The 26,789-nt window shown below is 41.4% G+C and overlaps 1 protein-coding gene across 2 annotated transcripts in view; it reads right to left on the bottom strand.

Annotated features, from left to right (window-relative positions):
* Nucleotides 1–26,789, bottom strand: part of ago3a (argonaute RISC catalytic component 3a) — a 36,265-nt gene that overhangs the window by 8,582 nt on the left and 894 nt on the right. The window contains exons 2-12 of one of the 2 annotated variants that reach the window (XM_085176629.1): nucleotides 12,638–12,809; nucleotides 12,154–12,274; nucleotides 11,792–12,000; nucleotides 10,466–10,602; nucleotides 5,625–5,759; nucleotides 5,435–5,522; nucleotides 4,715–4,862; nucleotides 4,425–4,544; nucleotides 2,642–2,785; nucleotides 1,719–1,852; nucleotides 643–827 (exon numbers count right to left, since the gene is read on the bottom strand). In XM_085176629.1, the coding sequence (XP_085032755.1) occupies nucleotides 643–827; nucleotides 1,719–1,852; nucleotides 2,642–2,785; nucleotides 4,425–4,544; nucleotides 4,715–4,862; nucleotides 5,435–5,522; nucleotides 5,625–5,759; nucleotides 10,466–10,602; nucleotides 11,792–12,000; nucleotides 12,154–12,274; nucleotides 12,638–12,809 (1,593 nt within the window). The remainder of the gene's footprint in view (nucleotides 1–642; nucleotides 828–1,718; nucleotides 1,853–2,641; nucleotides 2,786–4,424; nucleotides 4,545–4,714; nucleotides 4,863–5,434; nucleotides 5,523–5,624; nucleotides 5,760–10,465; nucleotides 10,603–11,791; nucleotides 12,001–12,153; nucleotides 12,275–12,637; nucleotides 12,810–26,789) is intronic. The other variant, XM_085176630.1, reaches the window with a different exon arrangement.

The following is a 26,789-nucleotide window of genomic DNA, read 5'->3' as shown; positions in this document are numbered from 1 at the left end:
AAGCAACACACTGACATATTTAGGCCTACTAGTATCAAATCGTACGGTTGCATCAGTGTGCACATGTACCACAGCAAATAAGATTAGAGAGAACACTCTTCACTTCCCAGAATTACTTTGAGTTTTTAGGTGAAAAGGAAAAAACATCACAGTGAGATGCAAACTCTATAAACTTGGTTGATAATAGGTGCCTGTCAGCTATGAAGGCCTCCCTTTTAAACGCAAGGAAGCATCTACAAGCCAAGCACAGCACGCAAACGATGGATACACAGCTCTCTGATAGCAAGAGTGATGATGGAGATAAAGACACGGCAATGGCCAGCCTACTTCAGTTAAGCTGTCAATTTCAGGAAGTGAAAGATCTTATTACTGGAAAAGTAGCGGAGGAGATGAGACTAATGCTACCTCACTATGAAATGAGATAAAAGCAACACAATCAAAAGGTAGCTGGGCAGTAGGCAACACGTGCCCTGATCTATAAAGCTAACATCTGCAAGGGATTTAATTGCAGTGTTTATTTTTGGGAATGCAAAAGTAATCTTTTTATAAGTAGGCAAAACTTGTAACAAATGACTTTGTTTGTCGGTACCCAACACTGCTCTCGACTCAAATATAATGTCTTATTTTAAGCGGTTTTCTAACCGTAGACAGGAGTTTTTCCCGGCAGAATGACGATTATGAGCTGCAGTCCGGCATAGGTGTTCTTCAGGTGTCTGAACATGGGCTCCACGCTGTCTGCTCCCTGGGCGTATTTACAGAAACACGGCTGGCCTTGGATGGGCATCCCAGCATCCTTTGAGATTTTACGCAGCTGGTCTGTGAAACCCCTGACATGAAGAACGGAAGCAAGCAAAGAGTAAACAATGAAGACAACTGTTTTTGTAGAGCTCCAAGAGTGTAGCATCTGAAGATGAGCTCAGGGGGAAAAAAAAAAAAAAAAAAACAGTGCCAAGTTTTCTCTGCAAAACATGAATATTGTATTGAAGGCAGTTAGCTTAGCCATTATGTCTTAATGCCCAAAATCAAACTAATGTCTATTTATGTTGTTGTTCATCCTAAATTCGTGTCTCAAAACTGCATTTTGAAAGCCTGAACAAATCTGAGTACTTGAAACTCCAGCTGGAATGTTTCCACAGGCACTGTAATTTCTCAAGTAGGTGTTAAAATGCTTTTAGGTAATAACAGGAATGGGATTTTAGTGTTTAGAGTTAAACACTGCTTCTGTCTAACAGAACGTGTACTGTTCCGCTAGTAAAAACAAAGACATCAAAAGGAAACATTAGGCCTCTTCTACAAACAACATGGCCATCCGCGTTCTGCTCAGATGATCTGATTCTTCTAGTTGGGTTTTATTTGAACCAGAAATTATGAATTGATTGTGCTCTGCAGTTTGGGAAGGCACCCGTAAACAGATGAGCTCATTTCTAACATCAAAGCAGCTCAAAGGTACTTTTTGTAATCACCCTCTTAAAATTTTAACTCAATTTTCTTTCACCACCAGGGGGCACTGTTTTGTCAGTTTTTCAAAAACAGACTTAAGTATTTTAATGAGAAAAGGCAAAAAAAGACATGATTTAGAAATGTTTATGATGACATATTATAAATATACTGCACAGTGATATGATTGAGCGTCACCACCATATTCACAGTGAGACAAAAGAACCTACAAAGGAGACCACTGGGATGAGAAAAAAAAAAATATTAGCACAGGATCTCACTTGAGGATTTCTTCTCGACACTGCCTCTGTGTGGCGAAGCAGGCAATGGCCCACATCTTGATCTCTACCCCGGTGTGGAACTGCTTTCCCCTCATGTCCCACACGCCGTGGCTGGGCGTGGCTACAGTGCGGTTCTGAAACAACACTACAATCTCACGCGATGTACTTGCGATTATGCAGAAAAACATTCACATTCACACTCCTCATGCAGACTCAACAACCACATACAGGTAAACGCAGTTTCAGAAAGTCCACACAGTCCAAACGCACCCATGACCCACACCAGACTTGTACATAAATTCACATTTTGACAATGCAGACTCCATAAAACAAGCTTTTTTTTATAAAAATGTAACTTTTAAAATCTTAACTTGAAATCTGCAAAGCCATTTGCACTGTGTGCTGCAGACTGTAGCATTTAAGATGTAATTTACTGTGTGCATAACATTTAGTAAAGTGTGTATTTCTGTGTCAAAGGTTTCATTATTACATTACAGTTGGTGCTTTCCTCCAAGATAAACAGAAAGATGTTAATCAACATTGAGGTTCAAGCTCAATAAGCTGCTTCTACACTTTAGGATTAGCAATGTTTTTTGCTCCGTATCCAATGTACTTGAGGAGCGATCCAATCATGAATTGGGTGATCTTTTGGATTCAAAATAATCTTTGTTGCAAATGATTAAAAAGTTAAAAATGTCCAAATGACCGCCTCAACATCGTGAACTTATTAAACGTTTCTAAAAATTGAAATAAAAGGCTGCACTACTGAGACTGAACCACAAAGACCAAAAACGGTGACATCATGGAGCACACACAGAAGCCAGTGGGTTAGTTCCCCCATAGAGAAAGTGGAGTAAAGGCTGCAGAAGGGGAGAGCGTGTCAGACAAACAGAGAGAATGGGCGTGATTTAAAGGAAGGGTACCATAAAGTGCTCTGTGCTCACCCTGCCGCCGTACTGCAGCATGGGGGCGGGTAGCACTCGCCCCGTCACGTGGGCCATCTCGTCACGCACTTTGAACTGGAACTCCTGCACAAAAGGGTCTGCCTCATAGTTGGCACTGCGCACCTGGAAGCAAAGAGTAGTAAAATTAGGCAGGGTCAGGCTAAGGTAACTTTTGACAGCATGACTAAAAGCCAGCGCAGTGCTGTGAGGGTGTGCTATAGAGGCAAGCATTCTCCCAAAGTTTCTGCTGCTGTTCGCACACATATGGGGGGTTTTGCGAATTAAAAGTAACCTTGGAAAAATCTGCAATTAAAATGACACATTTTTCTCTCGCCTTTAAATGATTAACACATCACCAACACTCTGCCTAAAGATGACTGAAAACAAAGGGGATACACGGATCTGTGTGAAGTAGCAAAATCTGATTGCCTTTAAAGCTCAGTATTTAAACCTTATACTCAATGTGTTAATATAAAAACAAGTGTTAAACACACTAGGCTATCCACAACCAACCTTGAAGAGCTGGTTGTGAGGTAGAGCTGTAACAAAGTTAGTCTTAAAGTGTTCATATGTTGATGCAAAAGAAAAGAAAAAAAAAAAAAAAAGACTAAATGAAAATTACTGACAAATTAATGACAAAATGTCAAATGTCAGCACTTCTGTCCAGAACAGGACCCATGACCATAATAACCAAAAGTATTACAGGATCCATTATGTAGTTCTGACAAACACAGCTTATTTGCTTGTTTTGTCCTCCTGCAACATTCAATCTGTTATTCCAACCACCGTGTTCTTTCAGTTACGAGAAATGTTGCGTATAATGAAAATGCCAGCGCAGTGACATCTACAATAATTTCCTGTGGGCAAACGTGGCCATTTTGCTCCACAGTCAACAGATAGCAAGACAGGGTTTAATAAGGTAAGGGCAGGTATTACATGTGTGCTGCTGATCTGACGGTGGCCAGAGGGAGTCACTACATAGTTTGTCATCCTCTCTCTAAACAGCATGCTGCAGACACTATAGTAGCTCCACATTAAAGCTATTAAGATTACAACATTTTGTTGAGCCTGCAGTGACCAAATGTGATATAGAAACGTGTAGACTTGCCTCTGCTCACAATATAAAATGAGAATGTAGTCGAGGAGATTATAAGACCCGTAATTTAACACAAAAGGTGAACAGTACAGCAACCAAGTATCAACAAGCCTAACAATGCACCCAATCACCCCTGACCCCCAAAAGAGGCTCTTACGTTTGACCTCTAATCTAAACTCAACCACTGGGAATGCATTCTTGAAGCACTACAGAGGGATGAAATGCTCTGCTGGTTTAATTTTAACAGCAATAAAACATAAATACATCAGCAATACATGCAGCAGTATTACTAATAATATACTACTGAATGAAATTTCAAGCTACAGTTGCCTGATAAACCGATACAAAATGTCTTAAATTATATCAGTAAAATATATTAATATTATTATTTAATAATAGTGTAGTGTGAGGGGGGATAAACTGTAAGAATAAAACTAAAAGTTCAAAATCTAGGGCCTCCTTCACATTTTTCCAAGATTGTCCAGTGGGCCAGATTGGAGCCTTTGCCGGGCCAATTCTGGCCCCTGGGCCTTATGTTTGACACCCCTCTTCTCTAATGAATAGACAATTCTTAAAACACAGCCTTTTATTGTAATTTCCTATATTCAAACCGTGTGCATGTAGAAGACAGGAGAGCCGTATTCAGAGGGCATTTCCAGAACTCACCAGCCTGCTGATCTCCTCCTGTCTGTCAGGTGCAGAGCGAGCTGTGGCTTTGATCATAGTGGAGGTCTGATTATCTGTCAGCTTCTTGATGCACCGTTGACCAGCTACAATATTACACACCTGCAAGGAAACAAAAGCAAATAAGAGGCTTTCCTTTTTTTTCTTCCCCCCCAGGCTTTCCTTTTTTCTTCAGCTGCTCTGGGAGCTGCCCACCAGACCATCATGCTTGATTTAATAGTTACTGTCAGCCCCCCCCCAACCAAGTGGAAATGCAGCTTCTTTTCTCTCACCTCTAGGGGCAGGTAGGTGTGCTTTTGCTCCTGGCCCACCTGTAGACAGGGTAAATGTGGATATTTGAGCTGCAGGTTGTACTTCTCCCTGAAGTACTGGGCTACAGTACGCTCTACGGTCTGGCCATTCTCCAGCTGCAGAGGGAACCTGCAGAGAGGAGAGTTTTTGTCAAGAGCAATGCAAATGTTAATTGATGTGAGCTATGTCAAGTCCCCCATGCATTATTTTGCTATTAATTTGCTTAATGTGCAAGTGACAGACAGAAGGTCATCCCTCTGCAAATGCAAAGCTATTCAACTGCTAAAAGTCTTACCATATTTTTTTATTTGTTTTTAAATAGATATTTGGTTTATTGTCAGTTTCAGGATGAAAGAAATGGTTTGGGGAAGTGAGCAATGACTACCAAGCTTAGATCCACATGTGTTTTTGTTGGGCTTAAACTGACAAATCACTCTGTGATAATTTCCCTTTAAAAAAAAATAATAATCAAACTGTAGTCATGGCACACAGAGCAGTTCAGTCCCGACACTGCAGCCACACAGCTGCCTCACGAATGGATGACTAACATCGAGCGCATGGTTGTCGGATGAGTCAGCCATTATCTGGTTTGTTTGGTGGTGATTCTGTGAACACATCCTCTGGTTTCCCCTGCCTTCATCTCACTCGCACACTGTTTGCAGTGGCTCCTATTCCCTTGCCCACCCCAGAGGCTGACTCACGTTTGATGGCTGGCAGGTCGACGTGTCACGTTGCAGACGCGGTACTTCCTCCGCATGGTTCCACAGTGCGTCACCTCCACCTTTAAACCTGGCGAATAATACAAAGTGTTACCATTAAGTATTTGCTTTTGTATGAAGAGCTGTGATTTGTGGCGTTCCAGTTTAATCCGATTTGAACTCAACTCGTCACCTTTGATTTCTTTGGTGAATTTGACCCTGTGCGAGTCTGTGAGAGGCCGAGGCTGCTCGTCGATGTTGTGAATATCCAGCACTTCACACATGAACTGGATCACTGGCTGGGCTTTGTAGAAGGCTGTGGCAGACACTGCAAAGGCAAAAAAAACCCAACTAGTGTCATTTAGGAACGACAACAAAAAAACAAAACCGAAAAATGAATATGACGCACTGCAAACAATATCTAACTGAAAGAGAGAGAAAGAAAAAAAAGTTATATCGAGTCAAAAATCATGTTTTGTTTATTACTGGACAGGAAGCGACATCAGAAAAGAAAATAAAAGGCTGTCCAATCAACAGAAAGAACATTTAGCATTACTTTCTTTTTCTTAGCCAATTTCCCTTTTCAAGTTCGTCTTCTGGTGCACCCATGGAAAACATCCAGTACAGCCACCATTTTTACAGCGATTTCGAAAGTTTCATGATGTCAAGAAAAGCTCGTCATCTGCACCGAATTTCCTCTAAGGTGCCAAAATGACACCAGCCTTCAATTTCACTTTCAATTTGATGAAGAGAAAGAAGTCACAGGAAACCAAATTTCATGAGTAGAACAGTTGGTGACACTTCTGCCTTTTCAGTGCACGGTTAGCAGGCAGTGGAGGTATGTGCCAATGGGACACTCGTGGCACTTCCCAAAGAAATTGTTTTCAAGTGGAGATAAGCTTTTATTTTTTTTATTCTTAAGTCAAAACCTGACAGTAAAGGACCAAAATCACCGTATAAAGACCAGCTGAGCTATAACCTGAGCAAAGAAGACTCCAATAGGAACAAAGTGTATTCCTGATGTTCATTCAAAATGTGCATGGTAACCACACAGCGCAGGAAGCATGATTCATGCAGAAGTGATGTGGAGGCTACCTTGCATTAGCACCTTGTGTATAAGCACATAAAGGTAGCTGTGAGATGAGAGAGGGGGAAACAAAAAAAGAACAGGGATGACAAAACTAAAAGCCAGATCAAAGGAAACCCAAAAATGGACACGGGGAGATGGAGAAGTGCGGTGATGAGGATGAGAATCTTGAGAAGTAATCTAGTGATGCGTTGTCATGTAAAAATCGTCTCTGAAAACGCACATCTATGACGCTTAGCTTACCTTCCCACGCATTCTGTTTTCATTATCTATGTGCAGAAGTGTCTGAGTCACCGCAGTAAAAGAAAACCTTTAAAAACATCTCACTGCTCTGCAATTAAAATAATTTCCTTTACACTCACTGGCTGCTTCATTAAATACACTTTGCTTGTATCGGGTTGGACCCTCTTTTTGCCTCAGAACTGACTTAATTCTTCACAGCACTGATTCAACAAGGTGCTGGAAACATTCATCAGTGATTTTGGTCCATTTTTACATGATAGCATCAAACAGTTGCTGCCGATTCGTTGGTTCCACATCCACGATGCGAATCTCCTACTGCTCTATTGGATTGAGATATACGTGAACTCATCGTCATGTTCAAGAGACCAACTTGAGATGATCTGAGATTTGTGAGATGGCATGCTATTCTGCTGGAAGCAGCCATGAGAAGTATACTGTGGTGATGGACATGGTCAGCATCAATACTCCTGTAGTCAAAGAAAATATCCCCCACACGATTACATCACCTGCAGCAGCCTGAACCAAGGATTTATGGCAGGACAGATCCATTCCTTCATGTTGTTTTCACCAAATTCTGACCCTACCTCCATTCAGGGGGTCAGAATTCTGCTGCTGTAGCTCATCTACTTTAAGATTCTATGTGTTGTGTCTTCACAGGTGCTCTTCTGCATACAGAGTAGCTATTTGAGTCATTTGATTTGAAACCGTTTGTAAATGCTCCATTGATTTCAGACTCGAAACACTAAAGAAGGCTGAACCATGCTACACTCAAAGTTACTTAAACAACATTTGTTTCTTATTCTAATGCTCATTTTGAACCGCAGCAGGTCGTTCTGACCACGACTAAAGTAGTTGCTGACATGTATTTGGCCAATTAGATTTTTAACATTAAAGACCAGTTGAATAGGTGTACTTAATGAAGTAGCTGTTGAGAGTACTTACACGCACAAAATGCAGACTGTGGAAGGTAGTGTTTGTTTCCTTCGTGCTTGGCTATTTAAGGCAGGCTTACTACTTTGCTTTACAAATATACAATGCAACATGTGAATGGTTTGCAAACAGTCGGAGTTCTAGTTTGCTGATGAAGAGCAGACAAGACACTTCAGGTGGCCAAGTGTTCTGTACAAGAGGCCAAAGAAGACAAAGAAAGAATCAGAGAGCAGCAGAGATGCTCCAAAAGAGACAGCGGCTTCAAGCACTTAGAACTAAACAAAAGCCGTCTCAAGGAAACGCTCCACACAGCTACCCTCCTGACCCCAGAAACACCCACTAGTCTCATATATGTAGGCACAACAGCACAAGCACACACATACATGCTTCTCTCCGTCTCCACAGCAACAAACTAGTCAGTTCCCATCCAGCCAAGAACCCACTTTCCTCCATGTTCCTTAGGCGCTTTCTCACTCACACACTCTTTCTTATCAGCAGCCCTGCCAGACACAATCTCCAAAAGCCTCCTGCGGTGTGCATATGGCAGGACACATTCTCTGCCATCCCCTCTGCCGCATATTTTTCCACAAATAACAACAGATTGAAATTGTAGTGCATTGTCTCGTGTTATGTTTCTCTACTGATAGGAAGCTCAAGCTAGAGCCAATTATTGATTTAGATTTTCAACAGTTCTACTCATTTCCAAACAACCCACATTTAGCCAACAGAATTAACTCAACGCTAACAAATCGAATCGGTTTTCCGGTGACTGAACATAAAACAGCAGGAGTTTCGAGGTTGGTTGTGTGACAACACAAGAGCAAAAAGCTAATCTTTAAGGCTATGTTCACACTGCAGGTCTTAATGCTCAAATCCAATTTTTTTTGTCTGCTTGTTCACACTACAAATAAAATGTGACAGCAAACGCGATCTAGTGTGAACCCTCAAAGCCGCCCGCATGCGCAAAAGAAGACATCACACAACGCGCTCTGTTTAGACCCAGACCAAACAGTATTGTTTGACTTGGTCCTCTCTCACTTTATGTTCAATCCTCTATCAGGAATTTAGGTGTCACCTTTGACTCGAGTCTCACATTGGATGGGCATGTGAAATCTCTGGTTCGGTCTTGTTTTTATCATTTAAGAAATGTGGCTAGGCTAAGCCCGGTTTTATCTCGCTCTAAACTCGAGATTGCTATACATGCATTTATTTCGTCACGCTTGGATTATTGTAATTCGCTGTTTATGTGTCTAAGCAAAGGTTCTCTGGATCGTCTGCAGGTTGTGCAAAACGCTGCAGCTAGGCTTTTGACAAAATCCTCCAAGTACTCACATGTGACACCGTTATTATCTCAGTTACACTGGCTTCCTGTTAAATTTAGAGTCGATTTTAAGATCCTGGTCTTGACCTACAGAGCTGTGCACGGACTGGCACCTGCCTACATCTTTGATCTGCTACAGCCCTATGTCCCTAGCAGGTCTTTGAGGTCATCTGATCAGGGCTTACTTGCTATAAAAAATACGAAGAGGAGGACTAAGGGTGACAGAGCTTTTGCCACTGTGGCCCCTAGACTGTGGAACTCTCTCCCCCAAGCATAAGAACTGTGGACTCAGTAGCTGATTTTAAAAAACAACTCAAAACTTACCTTTTTAAAACTGCTTTTGGTTAATTTTTTGCCTGTTTTATTTTCTCTTTTTAAATCTTTTTATGACTTGTAATCTTATGTGCAGCACTTTGTGATTCTGTCTTGAAAGGTGCTATATAAATAAAAATGTATTTATTTATTTATTTACTGATGGCCCTTAATATAAAGACTTGTTTCAGACTTTACGTTTCCCAATTTTGCTTTAAGTTATAAAGTTATTTACATATGGCCTAATAATGATCCTTATTGCAGTTTTAGAGAGGAGCAGTGCTTCAAAGGATAGTTGCAGATTTCTGTCAGAATCTGCAGATTATACAGTACAAATAAAATGTTCACGTTTCTCCAACCTTGTCTTTCCAAAGGTTTCACTAACATCTACACGGGATGGCCAGGAAGCATTCACGATGTCTTCTCGGGCGCTGATAATTGGCGTCTGTCTTGTGTCAGTGACGTAAAAGACGGATTTAATGCAACATGACCGTTCAAACAGAAGTCGCTTTCTGAAACATCAGATATGTATCGGATTCAGTACCACATACGAAAGTGACCCAGATGGGATTTGAAAATATCGTATTTGTGCGGTTCACACGGTCATACCGTGATCGGATATGGGTCACATAGGGTCCAAAAAGTCGGATTTGATGCGCTTTCGCCTGCAGTGTGAACGTAGACTAAGTTTCTCTTTAGACTACAGAAGGTATTGATGAAAACATTTGGCCCCCAGTACAGCATGAAGTGAGCCTGCCAGACGCCATCATTGCTATTGAAACAAATAAAGTTTGACATGCATCTATTAAGAAGCATGTCAAAGTTTTGTCCAATAAGGTCATTACATTTCTTCAAATAAAAAGTGGAAAGATCATGTGCAAAAACTCTAAAAACTGTAACATGGAGACTTGATATTATAATCCAGCTTCCCCAGCTGCAAAAGTGAAACGGCAAAATTGATTTTGACTGTAAACAACCAAAAATTGAATTACAAAGAAAAGGCTGTGGGTGTTGGGCATTTTTCAATATTTAGTAATATGAGGAATATGGACTTTACTCTTTTGTTTCTGAGTCAAGAATAAAAATAAAAAAAAAATAAAAAAAAAAGATGGCAAGGAGAACACTGGGTTTTTGTTCTTACCGTCAATGTTTAGCATCATCTTCCACATGGCAGGGCGCACAGATTGGTGGAAACCAAACCAAACTTCCCTCCCACCTCCCAGAGGATGGTCGTAGCCTTCTGGAGCAGAGAAGAAGGATCGGCCCACTGGAGTGTACCTAGATGCAGAAAACGGGGAATTATAAGTTCGATATTAAAGGGAACCCAATCATACTCACTTCCAGCTCCACAATTTTATTTCTGGCCTCTAGTAGAGTAGCTCTATATATGACTAACAGTATATAAATCTGCGACTTGATGCAGTCTGACCGTGTCTGTAAGGAGGTGTTTTAGCACTTCTCCCTTTAAGCCACCTGTTAATCAAGCCAGCTTTCTTCTGATTGGCTGACAGTTGCAAACAGAAGATTAGAAAAGTAAATGACTGAGGCCATTTCAGTCACAGCCAATGCTGTGTACCTAAGATAGCAATATTAAGATATCCCCTCTCAATTACATCATCATCATCAAGAGTCCTAAAGCAGAGCATTTAGAGCAGTCTGAATTTTTGGCTCATATGGATTAGCATACCATGATCTCACGGCTATGTCTGAAAAACAAAAGGTCAAATAGGAGCAAAAGAAATCTGTGTTGAAGATGAAAGAAAAAGTAAAATTAGCTTGAATTGAGAATGTAGGTTAATATGAATTTATGCGGAGTCACATTCAGCTGCTGTTCAATATGGCCTGAAAGTACATCAGCGAGATGAGGGTGGTAACATTGCCCAGACCCATTAACCTCCTATTACCTGTCTAAAAAGACTCATTATCTATTGTATATAGGTCTCATTCGTCTTTGCAAATCCTACATTTGCAATGTGTCAAAATGCCAATGTAATACCGGGCAGCCAGAACTTGTGAGCACAGCTAAATGAAAGGTGTCGATATTACCACTTTTTAATAATGCTTTGAAAAAGGTTTTCATTACAGCTCTGGCAATATTGTGTTCAACTGTGCTTTTGCTGAGCCTTAGGGAAGCGATACTGAATGAAAGGTGGTAAGGTGCTTGTGAGCGACCGTGTCAGCCGTGTTTGATTTCCGCTGGGATCGGAGTGCTGATATTAGTGCTACTAGGACAAAATAAATACATAGTATTTGCTATGAGTATCTCAGGGATTGGGTTTTACAATGTCTGTGTTTGGTGACTGAAGATGAAGCTAAAGAAAGTACAGAAAAAAGGTAAAAGTAAATTAAGGATGAAAACGTTCCTAATTTAAGTTCATTCCATAACTTCACCTGCCAGTTATCTTACATGGTATTATAAGGAAATCATTCAAGAAAAAACAAAACATGACAGCAATAAGCAGCTCACTTCATGGAGGGCAAGTTTCGCAGTACTACGTCCACTGCGTGTACAGGGTTGGTGCTGATAGGCTTGTCCAGCTCAAGGGGTTCAGGCATGCTGCGGCCAGTCAGCACCTCGTGGAGCATGTGCCAGCTGACCAGAGACACGAACTTAATGGAAACTTTGAAGGGCCGATCTTTCCCTCCCTCTCCTGGGAGAGTGACATCCAGGTCCACCTGTGGGCCAAAACAAAAGGAGTGCAGACAGATTGATGCTCTGAACATCGTCGACGTTCTTTAACATCCGCAGGTACGCGGTTCATATTCAGTTTGCACTGAAGAAAAAGGAGCGTTTGTCTCCTTTGTGTCTGTGTCTTTTCTGCAGCTCACCCCCGTAGGTGCCACAGGCAGTGGGTTGGCTGTGTACAAACTCTTCTTTCCATCGTAGACTGGCCTGCGATCCCCAAAGATTGTCACCTTGAAGTGCTGCACCATAGAGTCAACCACCTCCCTGCACAAGAAGAACAGAAAAGATTTGCAATTGTTCTGTCTCTTGTAAAAAAGTGCATGCCGACAGAAGTAACAGGTACAACTTTACACTGTGTGCTGTGAGCTCTCCACTGGACAGAAGCGGCAGTTGGCAGCTATAAGCCAGGCTAAAAAAAGCTAGCATTAGATTTTGCTTTTATCCCGTGCCCCTCCTGTACAACACAAACAATATCTTCTGTGTACAACAACTACAGGTACGCTCTGGCGAGTGATTGGTCACTTCAAGCTGCTCAATATTTCATGATGGATTAGAACGAGAAATGTAGCTAATGTAAATATTGCATGTGAGAGGTTTTCCAGAAAGCAGCCAGTGGATCAATCTTACCTGTTGACTCGCCGTGGGCACTTGTCAGGCTTGATGTCCACCTCGTAGAGGTAGACATCCATCTTGGGGATCTCCACCTGGAAGCAGTTGGCCAGCAGCTTGATTGGCTTCCCCATGGTGCCATAGCCAGGCCGCCGAGGCATGGAGAACAGGGACTGGGCCCCAACGGCTCCTGAGGGGAGGGGTAAATTAAAAGATGATGTGAGGTTGATACACATCCTGGAACCTTTAGCATTTTCCAACCTTTAGTTTATCTTCAGTAAAGTCTAAAAGGTGATTAGATTAGCAATATACTCCTTAGAAGATATTACATTATTCGCTTGGAGTTTCATTTTTGACACAAGCAATTATTTATTCATTTAAAAAAGAAAGAAAGAAGATGCACGATGAATTAAAAGGTACTTTTCTGTTTTTTAATAAACAAACATGGGGAAACAAACATGCTACACTCAGTGAAACCACATCTAACACTTAGAACTTAAGTATACTGATGAAAGCCTAGAGATGATGCAGATATGCAGGGAAACATATAGTAAAGAAATGAATAGTAATGACTGTGTACTGAATACTGTCATACTTAAAAAAAAAAGAGAGAGAAAAAACCCACAGAAATGTAAGCTCTTTGACATGTGCTTCATGACACATCGACTCACAATGAAACATGTGTTCGCCTCATTTTAACTATATACAGAATCTGAATGAGGAGATGCATGAGTCACCAGATGAAATACTCTTCTTGATGATGACCAACCTATTCAATGATGCAAGACAACAGCTTCTATCATAAGAAATCTCTCACCCAAATAACAACATAAAGCATCAACAGAAACACCGCGAAGAAAAAGAAAATAAACAAACTCAATGTTGTGACTTCACATCCCTCCGACATGACTGTCATCACATTTCAGATGACTTTTAACAGGATCTGCCAACTCAAGGAGGAGCAGGAAAAACAATGATTCAACTTTCTCCTGGAACTACAACAGCACCGCGCAATATTAATGAAGGCTAGTTGTGTAGCACTAAGAGAACGAAAAACACGCGTTGGGCAGTTGACCTGTGTGCGACACAGATCACACGTTTGGTCTTAAGAGAACATGCGTATACCAACACCAAGACCATGAGATGTCTTTGACATGAGTCACTTTGATCCAGAAACGGAGCGTTCTGTTCAACTTAATGCACCACACTCATGTCAGGGCTATTTCTGGCTCTGCTGAGGCTTGCCTTCACACGGCCCAAACGATTATGCTGATGTGCCAATACACTGTTTGGATTCAACTTATAATGCCACAGTTCACTAGGATATTGTTATACAAGAGACACTTTTACACAAAAACTCCAGAGAGACTCGCTTTATGCATGCCTCTTCACAACCACTTTTTTCACTTTTCAATGCCCGGGGCTCTGCCCCCAATGTGTCACTGAAACATGAGTCATATTATGTGTGTGATTCATTGCACATTTCTGTCATCTGTGGGTGATACTGGGGTTGAGGGCCCAGCTGAAGGGAAGTTCATAAAAACCTCTCCACAACAGAAACAGAAACCTTCTGTGACGAATCGGCAGACAACATGAGCTTGTTTATTTACAGTCGGGCTTTGGAAGCTGGTGCTCTCTGCCCTGCTCAATTTTTCAGTTGCTCCCCTGGTGGGCTCTGGAGTGAAGGCTAACATGGTTGATGGAGAGTAAAGGCCACTTGTGTGAAATAGCTGCTGGGGTAAAATGCTGAAAAAGAGAAGTCTGGAATTCCTGTCGTGGTCGTCTCTCCCACACAAAACTATGTGCACACGTACTTTGTAATGGTAATTCCCTTGGGCCCCTTAGTGAAACTTGTGAGGTAAGCCTGATTTGAGACACACAGGCGAAACAGAAAAGAGGAGGAAGACAAGCAAGCAAAGGTGTGTGCTAATTCCACAAATTCCAGTCCTTGATACAAACTTCCAGAAGCTCTTCATTAATAAGAACGCTTCTTTTTTGTTACGGTCCCAGTGAGGTTGGGAAGTATTAGAGGGGTGGCAGGGAGTGGTAGGATTATAGTAGGCAGAGTTGGCTTTTTCTAGCTTTCATCTACCTCTGACTTCCATTCAGTGTGAGTCACAGAGCCACCACAGGCACAGAAACACATACTTGAGCATCCTGTTCCTGGATTATGCAGTGAGTGAATTACAGTAGCAATGATGGGGTCTTGCGGTGAATAAAAGAAAAAAGGAAGAAAAAAGAAACAAAAACAAAAAAAAGGCATACCACAGAGCAACAAGCTGTGGCATTGCACACACAGACACACACCCCTACCACTTACTTTTGTTTCGATATGAAAACCACACACAGATGTACAGTAATTTGTAGCTGTGGTTTTGCACCGGCATGCTGAAAGAAGGGCCTTATATTTCCCACGTTACACAATTAGTTACTATTTCTGGCATTTCGCACAAATGGCACGTCTTCCTGAAACAAACGTTTAGTTCTTTGAAGCTAAACGTCCCATCAACCTGCCTCCTGCAGTCATGCCGTCGTGGCATCGAAACAAGTTGTACCGCTGTAATCAAAACACCGGTCCCATCACTGTGGTATTTGGCTAGACGGCCTCTGCATTCTTTAGCTTCCTGTGAATCGCGATTATGGGCGAGTCTGTCACTTTTGAGATCTTGTAATGGTGCATGCAAAGTGAAAATACTTCAAGCTCCACCTCAGTTTTTGGTTAAATCTCCATAGAAACAATTAAAAATAAACTTAAGTTTCCTTAAGCCCCAAACTTCTTGTGCACAAAAAAAAAAAAAAGGAAACCAAAAGATTTTTTCCTTTGATTTTTTCTACTTTGATTTCTGCAGATGAATAAAACCTGCAAAAGCATGCATTTGCAGTGATTACTGCTTGCTGTGAACATCACATTATGTGCATGGCAGGCACCATGCTGTGATGCTGAAAATTTACCAAGCATGGCACACAGGTGTGTTTTTACAGCATTTTCCAAATAGCCACCCTGACCCCGATCATTCAGCAACAGGCCAAATATCTCTCCCTGCATCTTTCTCTCCTGAAAGCTGCATCTCAGTTCCCTCCACAGACAGACATAATAAACGGAGTTATCGACAAAAGCAGGAACGAGAAGGCCTGAGAGGAAAGTTTAACTGGGGATGGAGGTGGAGTGACCGTGAGAGCAGTACAAATCTCACGCTTTGTTATAAAAAAATTTAAAAAACACAGTACCAGTATAAAAGATTCAGAGGCAACTCTCAGCAAGACGTTCATGACAACTAAGTACTGATATTTTTATACGATGACTCAGACCTTGACAATCAAACCTTGGGGACACTTGGGCCTTGCTAGGTGTGTGGGAAGCTGCGCAACCCACAACACGCAAGCATGCTGACACTAATTTACAGGAACATCTATAGAGGAAAAACACGAAATGATAATCAAAATATGCAGAGGGCATTAAAGTCTTTGACTGCTGGCGGAGCGCCTGTTACAGTTTGCCTTTACAAACAGTGAAATCTGAACCACAGACGTGTACATCAAAACGGTTACCAAGTCTTTGTAGACTCAGCATCTGTAAGCGTTCGAGGAAACCTCCGCAAGTTGAAAAATACCACGCTGCATGTGTATTCGTGCACTGTGCACTTTTAGGTAATTACAGGAAGGACGTCTTAAACAGAAGAGAGTAGATGTAATCTATAAGTATGTTTTCCCCCAGGCTGTAATGTGCAAAGTAAAAGAGAAAAAAAGAGTTAAAAAAAAAAAAAAAAAAAAATCTTCGTTCATTCATGTATTTAATTATTTTGGTTTAAAAAAAAAAAAAAGAAAAAGAAAAGGTTTTTAAGCCCTGGGATCAATTAATTTTAGGGCAGTTATTTAAGACAATGAGTGTGCTAAAGACTGGATTTATTTGTATTTTTTCTCTCTCTTAGCTCATAGCCTGGATTCAAATCAACTGGCCAGCTGGAGCCTTTGTGTGCAGAGTTTCTCCCTGCTTCTGCGAGGGTTCTCTGTGGGTACTATGGCTTCCTCCCACAGTCATGCATGTCAGGTTATTCTTAGCAACACGAAATTGGCCCTAGGTGTGAATGTGAGAGTGACAGATTATAACCTGGACAGGTCACGAATCTACCTCTTGCCCTATGACAGGCATAGGCTCCAGCCCAACTGCAACCCTGAATTAGACAAACAGAAGAAAAATGGATGGACTGCCATTTAAGAGGTTTTAAAATGTTGCCAAATCTTACAAAGCTCCATAATACAATTTTATTTATGTAGCAGAAAATCACAATAGTTGCCTCAAGGCACTTATATCGTAAGGTAAAGACGTTACAATGATAAAGTGAAATCCCCAAGAATCAGATGACCTCCTATGAGCAAGCACTTGGCGACAGTGGGAAGAAAAAACTGCCTTTTAGCAGAAAGAAACCTCTGGCTGAACCAGGCTCACGGAGTAGCAGCCATTCGCTGCGACCTGTTTGGGATGAGGGGTCAAAGACAGGGCTGAGATGTTAGGCATCTCCACATTTTAGAGAAATACTAGTGGCCACCAGTGCTACCCCTCAGCCTCCTAATAGATATACGCATGGTATCAATTTGAAACTGCCACATCACCTTGTTCAAGTTATCACAGTCACAAGTTTTTTTGGAAAACGTGACCTCTCACCATGACCCTGAGGTGAAGTTCACTGAGAATCCAACTCGTCCAAGATTTTTAGTAGACATACCTATGGTATCAATTTGAAACTCCTACGTCGCTTCCTTCTCGAGTTATCACATTCACAAACTTCAGTGTCCACGTCGCTTAAAGTGAAAACCAAACACCTAACAAATGACAGTCCGTCCCACATCGAAGCAGCATTTTCTGTTAGCAACAGGCTAAATGACAAATGAATGACCATTTCCTTTTTTTCTGTGCTTGAAAAATTCAGAACCCGAATTAAATCTCCCGTAGTTTCACTGATAGCAGATTTCGTTAATGACATAAGTTTTTAAATATTGTTTTGAAAGACTAACATTAACAAATGTGTCATCCACAATTTACACCATGTTTAAATATAATAAGTTCCAAAGACAGCTGTGACTCTTGACAGTTTAAGCTTTCAGAGAACAGGTGGTAATTTGCTTTATTTTTAATTTCTTTGCACACCAGACATTCTACAACACAATTCATCTCTTGCATATCAAGCACACTGCATTCATACGTCTTTATCGTTTATCATTATCATGTTTTTAAATAGTTTTAATAGTTTCTCATTCATACATCTTTAACATCTTTACTTTAGCACTATGTGGCACTTATAATGTGTAGTCACGTCGAACACTGAATGTTGGTCACAGTGACAATTTCCATGTTTTACATGAGAGTGAAGAAAACAGGACGATTGCTTAAACCGATTCTGCCAACATTATGTGGGGTTCATGTGTAAAAATGGCTTATGTGAAATGTTGCTACAGCTTAAGCTAATCTTGCGCTTCCAATTAACACAGATCGACTAATCGAGATTAAACCTGTTTTTCTCTGAATGTGTTTAATTTGTTCCCAACTCAGCTCACGCAAAAGCACTTCCGCCTCCTTTTACATCGTCACATCATGATGAAATAAATAAGAATCCACACGCAGTCATTGATATTAAATTAGATGCCTTAGCGGCTTCTTTGTATTACTAGAAAACCTTTGGCAAAGACAAACTACTGAGCCATCAGTGCCACACTGCTCTGCAGTGGTGCACATGGAATAAGATACAAGTAAACATTATATCACAAACCAATAATTGAGATGCCTTTCTTAGAGTATGAATATTTTCAAGAAACATCTCAGCAATGTGAACTCATTTCACTCCGCTGCTTTGCAACACAACACAGTCACACTGTACACAGTGGGCTCAGAGCCAGAATAACTAGCTGGTGAGAAGCTCGGCTGACATCCAGTCCTTGCTAACTCCCTCAGCCACATCCCCCAGTACACAAACGTCCACGCTACTAACGAGTGCACATGTCCACACAAGCCCACACACCAACACACACACACACACACACACAATACAGCTGTTGTGTTTCTAATCCGGAGAGGCCAGCGCTGTGGGAACAGGGAGAGTGCTCAGTGGCCAGGCACAATGGCGTCAGTCCCAACACCCAGATCCTAGAAACACACACACACAGACACACAGACACACACACACACACACACACACACTCTCAGACATACGCAGAAAGACTGACAGCAAGGATTGATGCAGACCATTCACAGCCAGACTCCTCCCTTCTTTTTCCACCCTCATCAATCTCAAGAGTGTTGCATTCGGCACCCAAGGGAGTCGCTGCCACTCTCTACCACGGATAGACACCAACAAGATGCCACATACTGACAGGCTGACGAGTCCCTGATCAGACACGAGAACAAACTGAAGCAGAACGTGAGCTAAAGAGTGGATGTTAAAGTAATTTATTAATTAAAGTAATTATTACACGAATGCAATGGATTTCAATCATTAGTACCAACTTTTTTTTATCACTCAATTCGCAGATCCATCCATCTTCTTCTGCTTATCCAATTCAGGATCATTGGAGTGCTGGAGCCTATTCAAGCTGTCATAGGTGAAAGGCAAGGTACACCCTCACATTCACAAATGCAGATTAAAATTCAAACTTGCAAAGAACAAACCATACACAAATATACTCCAGACACATCACTTCCTCTGCAAGCAGTCAGTAATAAAATCTGAGGGTTTTTTTTTTCTGAAAATCACAGACGAAAAATCTTCCAGGTAAAAGAGGAACAAGACCATCCAGTTCATTATCAGCGCACAGTTTACGAGCCTGACTGTGTGGAGGAAAAATGAAGCGACTGCTGTTTAACCAGAGCTTTTCTAATCTGACCACTCAAAGCAGGTTACACTACAAGCCACATTTTGCCTTTTCACAGAGATTCACTCTGCACTTAAGTGCTCAATCCACATTGCATTCAAGCTGACAACCAATTTAGAATAAGCTACCATGCATGTTTTGGAAGTCAGAGTAAAAGGCTAAATAGACCAGCACTTACATAGCACTTTTTTACTCCAAGCATTAAAGCCAAAACATGTTATGTTCATCAATTCACACATAAATACAGTGCTCTTAAAAAATAAATGAATAAAAATAAAATGTAACCATCAAGAACGCGCTCACACTTCAGTGGATGCACTGGGCATTGCGTATCTTACCCAAGGACACTTTGAATTGCAAAGTAGAAGGGCAAGTAAGCCTGGGATTGAACCACCAACCGCCTGATCAGTGAATGACCTGCTCTACCGGATCTCCAGGCATTTCTTTGTGGAGCCTGAATTTTCTCCCTGTGCCTGCAAGCTCAACAAAGAAAGACAAGGAGATCAGGAGGTTCACGTGGGTAACTGTGAATTCACGATTAATGCTGAACAATGTACACCAACCAACCGCGTTTAAGCCACTTCCCTAACATAGTAACGGTTCCTCTTGTATCTTCAAAACAGCTTTGACCTCAGGACATATTCTGTGGTGGATGGGACACTGTTGGTGGATGTAGCTCAAGTTTGTTCAAGCTAAACTCGGGGAAACTCAATCGAATTGGGATCTCGAGAATTTGAAGGGAGAGTGGGTGCCAATGCCTTGTTGGTAAGAGCGTGCAACAGTGTTTAGTTGGGTGTTATGCGCCAAAGTAACGTCCACGTGAATGCCAAGACTGAAGGTTTCCCTCCAGAATATCAAGATGTACAGGTTTTAGGGTAACATATGCTGCCATCTACGTGACGCATTTTTTCCAAGAAAAATCAGCAAGAAAATACCAAACTACATAATTTGCATACCAAGTATGTGCAGAGAAAGAGTTTCTGTGCCAAACTGGCCTGGCTGGTGTTCAGAAAGGTCACAGAATGATAACATTCACCAACTGTGAAACTGAAAGAGAGGGGGGAAAACTGAAAAAATTCATATATAAACACAAAGGCCCAAAATTATTAAGCAATAATTAAAAATTTACCTTCAAAACTGTAACAACTGGTTTGTTCCAAGAAGAGGTCAGGGTAAAGTACCCCTTACCCCAACTTTTTATAAAACATCTTCTTGTCATCACTTTTATAGCTTTTAAATTTATTTTCATTAAGTTCCATATTGCATTTCGTTATCTTTGCACCATTTGTGATTAAATACTGGACAAAACTTTGAGAAAGATGCAGGTGAGGGGATTTTTAGGGGGGGTGAGGAATCATTTATTATGAGAAATTTCTTCTGACTCACTGGCATTGGGCCGTCTTACTGACTCAGCTTACGCATATTTTATACATACATTTATTCATATGTAGAAAGATGTGTGTACTTACACACAAAAAGTCCTAGCTGTGTTAAAATGACCGGGAGAATTTATTCAGGCAGGTTAAATGGGGCTTCCCGTTTTACTAGTCCAGGCTGAGTGGAAGAGTGGATGGAGCAATCTAATAGCTTAACTACAACCGAAATAGAGCAATACTTGATGTTATGTTAAAGTGTTAATAAGAACCGGCTTACATTAAAAGTTTGTTTTAAAACTGGACTTTAATAAATAATAGTTAATATAATTACAGCCAAAGGTTTTGAATTATTTACACAGTTAACACCTTGATACAACCGAGGCAAATGAGATAAGCATCAACATATCGTTTAGCCTCTGGCCACGTACGCTTTTCCTTTAGTCTAATTTCCCACATTTATTCAAAGAGAGTTCAAAATGCCTGTTTCAGTTCTTCAGCTTAAAGTTTTAGACCTACTAAATACATGTCTGAGGCCAAAGGCCAACAATCAGAAATGTCTGACTTCTGATCATACTGAAAAATTGATGTAGTCCTCTGTAGTCCTCTAACATATCAGCAGAAGGTAGAAATGAAGGGAATCACTGGCCCCTTAAATGACTCCCACTGGTTCTGCTGAATTATTCTGTCATTATATCACCTGAGAAGCATTTAAATCAACCTCCTCTTTTCCAAACAAATGCACCTCTACCTTACGTGACTGCCTATTGACAGCTCTCTTGTCAATGCCGAATGGAATAATAATGAAGATAGTCTGCTGGAACTGATTAACCAATATACTTCTGTTTTTTCTCCAGTGAGCTCAAAAACAAAATACATTTCCCTATCTCAGTCACCACCTGCCCCCTTCTTCCTCTCCATACCACCCCATCCCCCCCCCCCCCAAAAAAAATAAAAATGAGCCCCTTAGAGCTCCCCCCAAAAACAGATCTCAGGAAGGGGGAAAAAAGGGGGAAGGTGGAGGTGGAAAAGAGGGCAAGGTGACACATCACAGACCTTTTGTGATGTGCTTTTCACAAAATGCACACCCACTAGCTGCAAGCCCAAAACATGTGTCATACTGAGTTGCCGCCCAGTATACTACTGCAACACATGACTAACACTTTTTCAATGAAAATAAGAGGATCACAGCATTTAAGGGATGATGTTAAAATGGTTCTGATAGCTTATTTATCAGATTTTATTTTGGGAAACGCAACAATAGAAGTCAAGAGTACAGCAACCTTTTTTCTCCTCAGTTGAGGAATGAACAGACCAAAAACAGACCTAGCTTCCGGGTCGCAAAAATCGATTGATATTGATATACCTTTATTAGTCCCACAAGGGGAAATGAAGCAGAAGTGCCTTTAACCCGTGTTTTATCTGAATGCCACCAGATGGAAACAGCTATGGCTACAAAAAGACCTTCTGTCTGTAGAAGCACATGGAAAAAAAGTCATTTGCATTGACCTCTAAACATTTTCCTCCTGAGTTTATGGTCTCAGTCAAATTAAACCTATTTTATAAATCTTTTAACAGTCAGATCTAACCCTCCTCGTCGCATCTATTTTCTGCAACCAAGACAGCAGCAGTGGCGACGATCAACTCCGTTAAAATGTTCCAACAACAGCCAACACTTACCATTTCCATATTACATTAAGAGATTATATTCTGCTTAAAATAAAGAAAGATGTTTTTAGGAAGCTTTGGTCAGTAAAACAACAGAAAAAAAAAAAAATCCCTCCAAAACAACTAAAAAGCAATGCTAAATTGCATTCTCCATAGAAACCAGCAACAATATGCCAATGTTAACATTATGGGTGGCTGGGGTTTTAGACGGGGACTGCCTATTGTCAGCAGGCTGCTTGAATGAACTGAGCATTATGAGGAGAGACTGCAAATCAAGTACTAAGCCCTCCCTCAAAGCCGACCCCACTGTCTGCTGAAAATCCACAGAGAATCAACATACAAGGAGAATGACAGGGAAGGCAGAGTTTCCCACTGGGGCACAGAGAAAGATACAGAAGCAGTAACCCGGGAGGGAATGGGGGTGGTAACTGTGTGAACTTAAAGAAAAAAAAGAAAAGAAAAAGAGCGGGAAACGAACACACGAGTGTGAGAAAAACAAGTGGGGAACGAAAGGAAGAGAACAAAAGCAAGACGGTGGTGCGACAAACAAACACTAATTTCCCAGAGTCGTTCTTCATTAAACTAGTTCATGTCCTATTAATGTGTTAATGGACAGTAAAACCCACTCCCAAGGCTGGCTTTCATGTGAAGCTGACTCATCTCCAGCCAGCTCAAATCCCACCTGGTTACTCGGTGTAGTGCGACAGCTGGAAGGTGGGGGAGCCCCCCCTGCTGTACTGTACATGCCGTCTCATTGTCTTCCAGTAAATCTTTCAATATGCCCAGTATGTTTATATATACAATTGTTTCCACTAAAGCTGTTCAAGGAATCAATCTTTCATTTCAAACTCTACTTTTGCAGTTATTAAAGTGAGAAAACCAAGATAAAACCATTACCATGCTCTATTTTGCGGGGCAGTAACTCTCTTGATTTGCTATTCAGCACATCTTTCCTCCCCTGTAGTTTTGACCTTTTCATAAAGTCTATCTGCTATTTTTGTGGCAGTATTTCTTCAGTCCACAAAGATCTATTTCTTTAGTTTTTCACTTGACTTAAAGGTAATTCATTTAATTGAACCCAAGTTTCTTCTGGAGATAATTTCCCCCCATAAGCGAGCAGCCCTATGAGCAACAAGTCTTTAGGATTTTCAGAATGACAGACTTAATCATTTTGCTCTCCTCGAGCTGTAACACCTTCATATGAGGGGTTTTCCTGAATGGTCGTCGTTAATGCACTCCGCCGAGCCTGATCAGCCCCTACACAATAAAGGCCGTTACTTTTATAATAATACAAAGGTTAGAAAGATTCAGAGTTTTCTGCATTTCCTCACATAAAATGTTTTACAGTCAGTAGCAGGTTATATTTATTTGCAAACAAATGTTTTAATCTCACAGAGAAACTAACGTAGGCTTTGGAGATCTATTTGAGAGCGTCAACATTTCCAAGTTTATAGCCAGAGAGTTGCTTTTTACATTTCTGATGCAGCTGGCACCGAATTCCACAAGGGATGAGTTTACTGTGCAAATTCTGGCATGTAGCTCAGGAGGTCGAGAAGTCTTCCACTAATTGGAAGGTTGGTGGTTCAATCCCTGGCTGCTCCAGTCTGCGTGCCTAAGTATCCTTGGACAAGATTCTGACCTTATCCAGAGTGTGAATGGGTGAATGAGGCATGTTGTTTTGAGTGCTCCAGTAGAAAAAAAGAAAAAAGGGCTATATAACAACCGGTCCATGTACTTCATAAGATTAATTAATATTTCTTTCTCTAGAGAGGGGTCAGAATAAATCTGGTTGGATCACACTGGCTAATGCAGGTAAACAGACCAAACAGCTGGACAGCCTTTTTCTCAGCTGTTCCCTTTAGGGGACACCAGAGCGGATCATCTGCCTACATCTCCCCCGCACCCTCTTTCACCACATGAACTGTCGCTGTGGTCTTCCTCTTTTCATCTTGACTTTCACCTCACTCTTCCACACCCTTTTTCCTTCTTTCAGCATCCCTCCTGACTAGGATACTACTACACACTACATAATGTTGTTAAAAATCAGCAACACAGTAGAAATGACTGAGATCAGGTTAATGCTACCTTCATAGAAGTTGATCTAGCATTATGCATGAGAAGAAAGATGACGGCTGGAAATGACAGGTGTCATATTTGCGGATTTTGTTGTTGTTTTTTAATAGATTAATCCCATTTGAAGTGGACTGAGCTGCTATTTTCAATTTGCTGCTGGCAAAATTTAGGTGCAAAGCAATGTGTTTGATGTGATTATTTCCTTCTGTGCCAACAGTTACGTGAGAGATTGATGACTGGAGAACAAACAAGAGGGTGCACAACAAATCACAGCACTAAAGCAACGCATTTCCCCAAATACCCACCACTTATTTAAAGGCTCTCTTGTATAGCGCCACACAAGAAAGACCTCCATCATACTGACGCATTTTAAATATAATCTGTGAAACATCAGAGCTAGGTATTAACAGCTCCACATGGATATCATAGCACGGGAAGATGTTGGCGTTGCGGTTTGGTGTCTCGGTTTCAGATGTGTCACACCCCCAGTGCCACTGAAACCTTCAAATCTCTGCGTTCTGCGTGTCAAAAGAATACAGATTACTTTAAATACGAGTCCTGTATAACTGTGCCCGTGATTTGAACATTATCACTAGTTCTGGCTTAAAAACTCAGCCATAATGTAATATTACTTCAATATCAAGCGAGAAAGTGTTTGGAGACACGCTGTGGAGTTAACGCATCAAAATGGATTTGATTTATTTAAAACTCAAAAGCCTTCTACTCATTACACCCTTGGTGCTAAGCTCTCCAGAGCCATGATTTCCATACCACATAAGCTGCTGCTCAGACCAGTTCTGGAGAGAAGAGTCGCTGTCAGTTTCTAATTTGGCAGGCAATCCATTCGCATTTTCACACCACTCTCCAAGCCACTGACTAACTGACTGACGGAAGACCCTCTTTCAATTATTCACCCAGACAGAGCTGACTGCAGCCGTCAGTGATATGGGATTGTGAACCAGTATGAAGACCAATAATATTAATACCCTGGAGCCTCAAACCTGCACATTAAAACTACCTCTGTTTATTTGTTTGTATTACTGCATTAATGCCTTCCAAAGTGAAAGCATGAAGCACGCTCTTTAATGCACTTAATGTAAGGCAGGCTAGCAGTATGCTCTGCATGAAATTGCAAATCGGCTAACTTTTCTTCTTTTGGGGAGGAGGCAGATTAAACATCCTGTTTAACTGGGAGATAACAAGCTAGTCATTTGGCCTGTGAGAACACGCAAAGTTTATTCTAGTTCAAAGGGCACACTGTGCATACATGTTTTACTCTACTGTAGGTGCTCTGTTACTGGGAAAACACCTTGTGGTCCCTTCTACTAGCAATGCTGGGAAGTGTCCCACCTGAGAGGAGCTGAGATGATAATGAGACATTAGGCAGCAGAGAGGGATCTCCTCTGAAGAGGAGGAGGAGGTGGGCAGTGAACCAACTGCTGTATCATGTGTCAGTGGCTGATCAAGAGTACCTAGCATTCAGTTTATGGTCACATAAGTGGAAAGCTTCCGTTACAGATGAGACAAAGGCCAGGTGGTTCAGACAGTTTAACTGCCACTAAGACCAAGAGAAAGAGCCTGGATGCAGCCAGGTGACAGCATGCATCTCCGGTGACATTCAAAAGTGTGCAATGTTACATAAGGTCACAGATAAAAATGTGTTATAACTAGTCTTTAAGGCCAATTTAAAACAATTTTCTCTGGCTCAACAGCCATAACTGAAGTTTGGCAACTCCCTCATTAGGAAAGGTTAAAAATGTTTTAGTATACACAAATCTGGGGCATGACAAAGCACATCTTAGATCGTAGATGCAGGAAGTATAAAATATACCGAGGTCAGTTTGGGGTCAGTTGTTGACCAAGACGGGGGGGTTGGAAGGCCAGGCGAGAGTTCACCCTCTGCCACAAGCCACACTGGGTTTGAAGTCTTCTATAATGCAGAGACTCATCTTCAGCAGCTGTCCCCACATCTGACTGATGAGTTTGCGCTGAGATCTCTCCTCATCAGCCGGCAGAAATGTGTTATGGACAGGTCAGTATTTAACCTGTGAATGCAGCCTGGTATGACTGGCGATTTTCAATGAAACCATTTCAACTGTGACGCATGTTTAGGCAAATTAACTGCAGGGCGGACAAAAAGAAAAAACTCCCTGGTTACGGTTAAACGCCTTCGGTTGAAGAAAGCCCCACAT

The sequence above is a fragment of the Neolamprologus multifasciatus genome, chromosome 11, assembly GCF_963576455.1.
Source record: "Neolamprologus multifasciatus chromosome 11, fNeoMul1.2, whole genome shotgun sequence".
In the NCBI taxonomy this organism is placed as follows: Eukaryota; Metazoa; Chordata; class Actinopteri; order Cichliformes; family Cichlidae; genus Neolamprologus; species Neolamprologus multifasciatus.
This window is presented reverse-complemented; position numbering and strand designations above follow the sequence as displayed.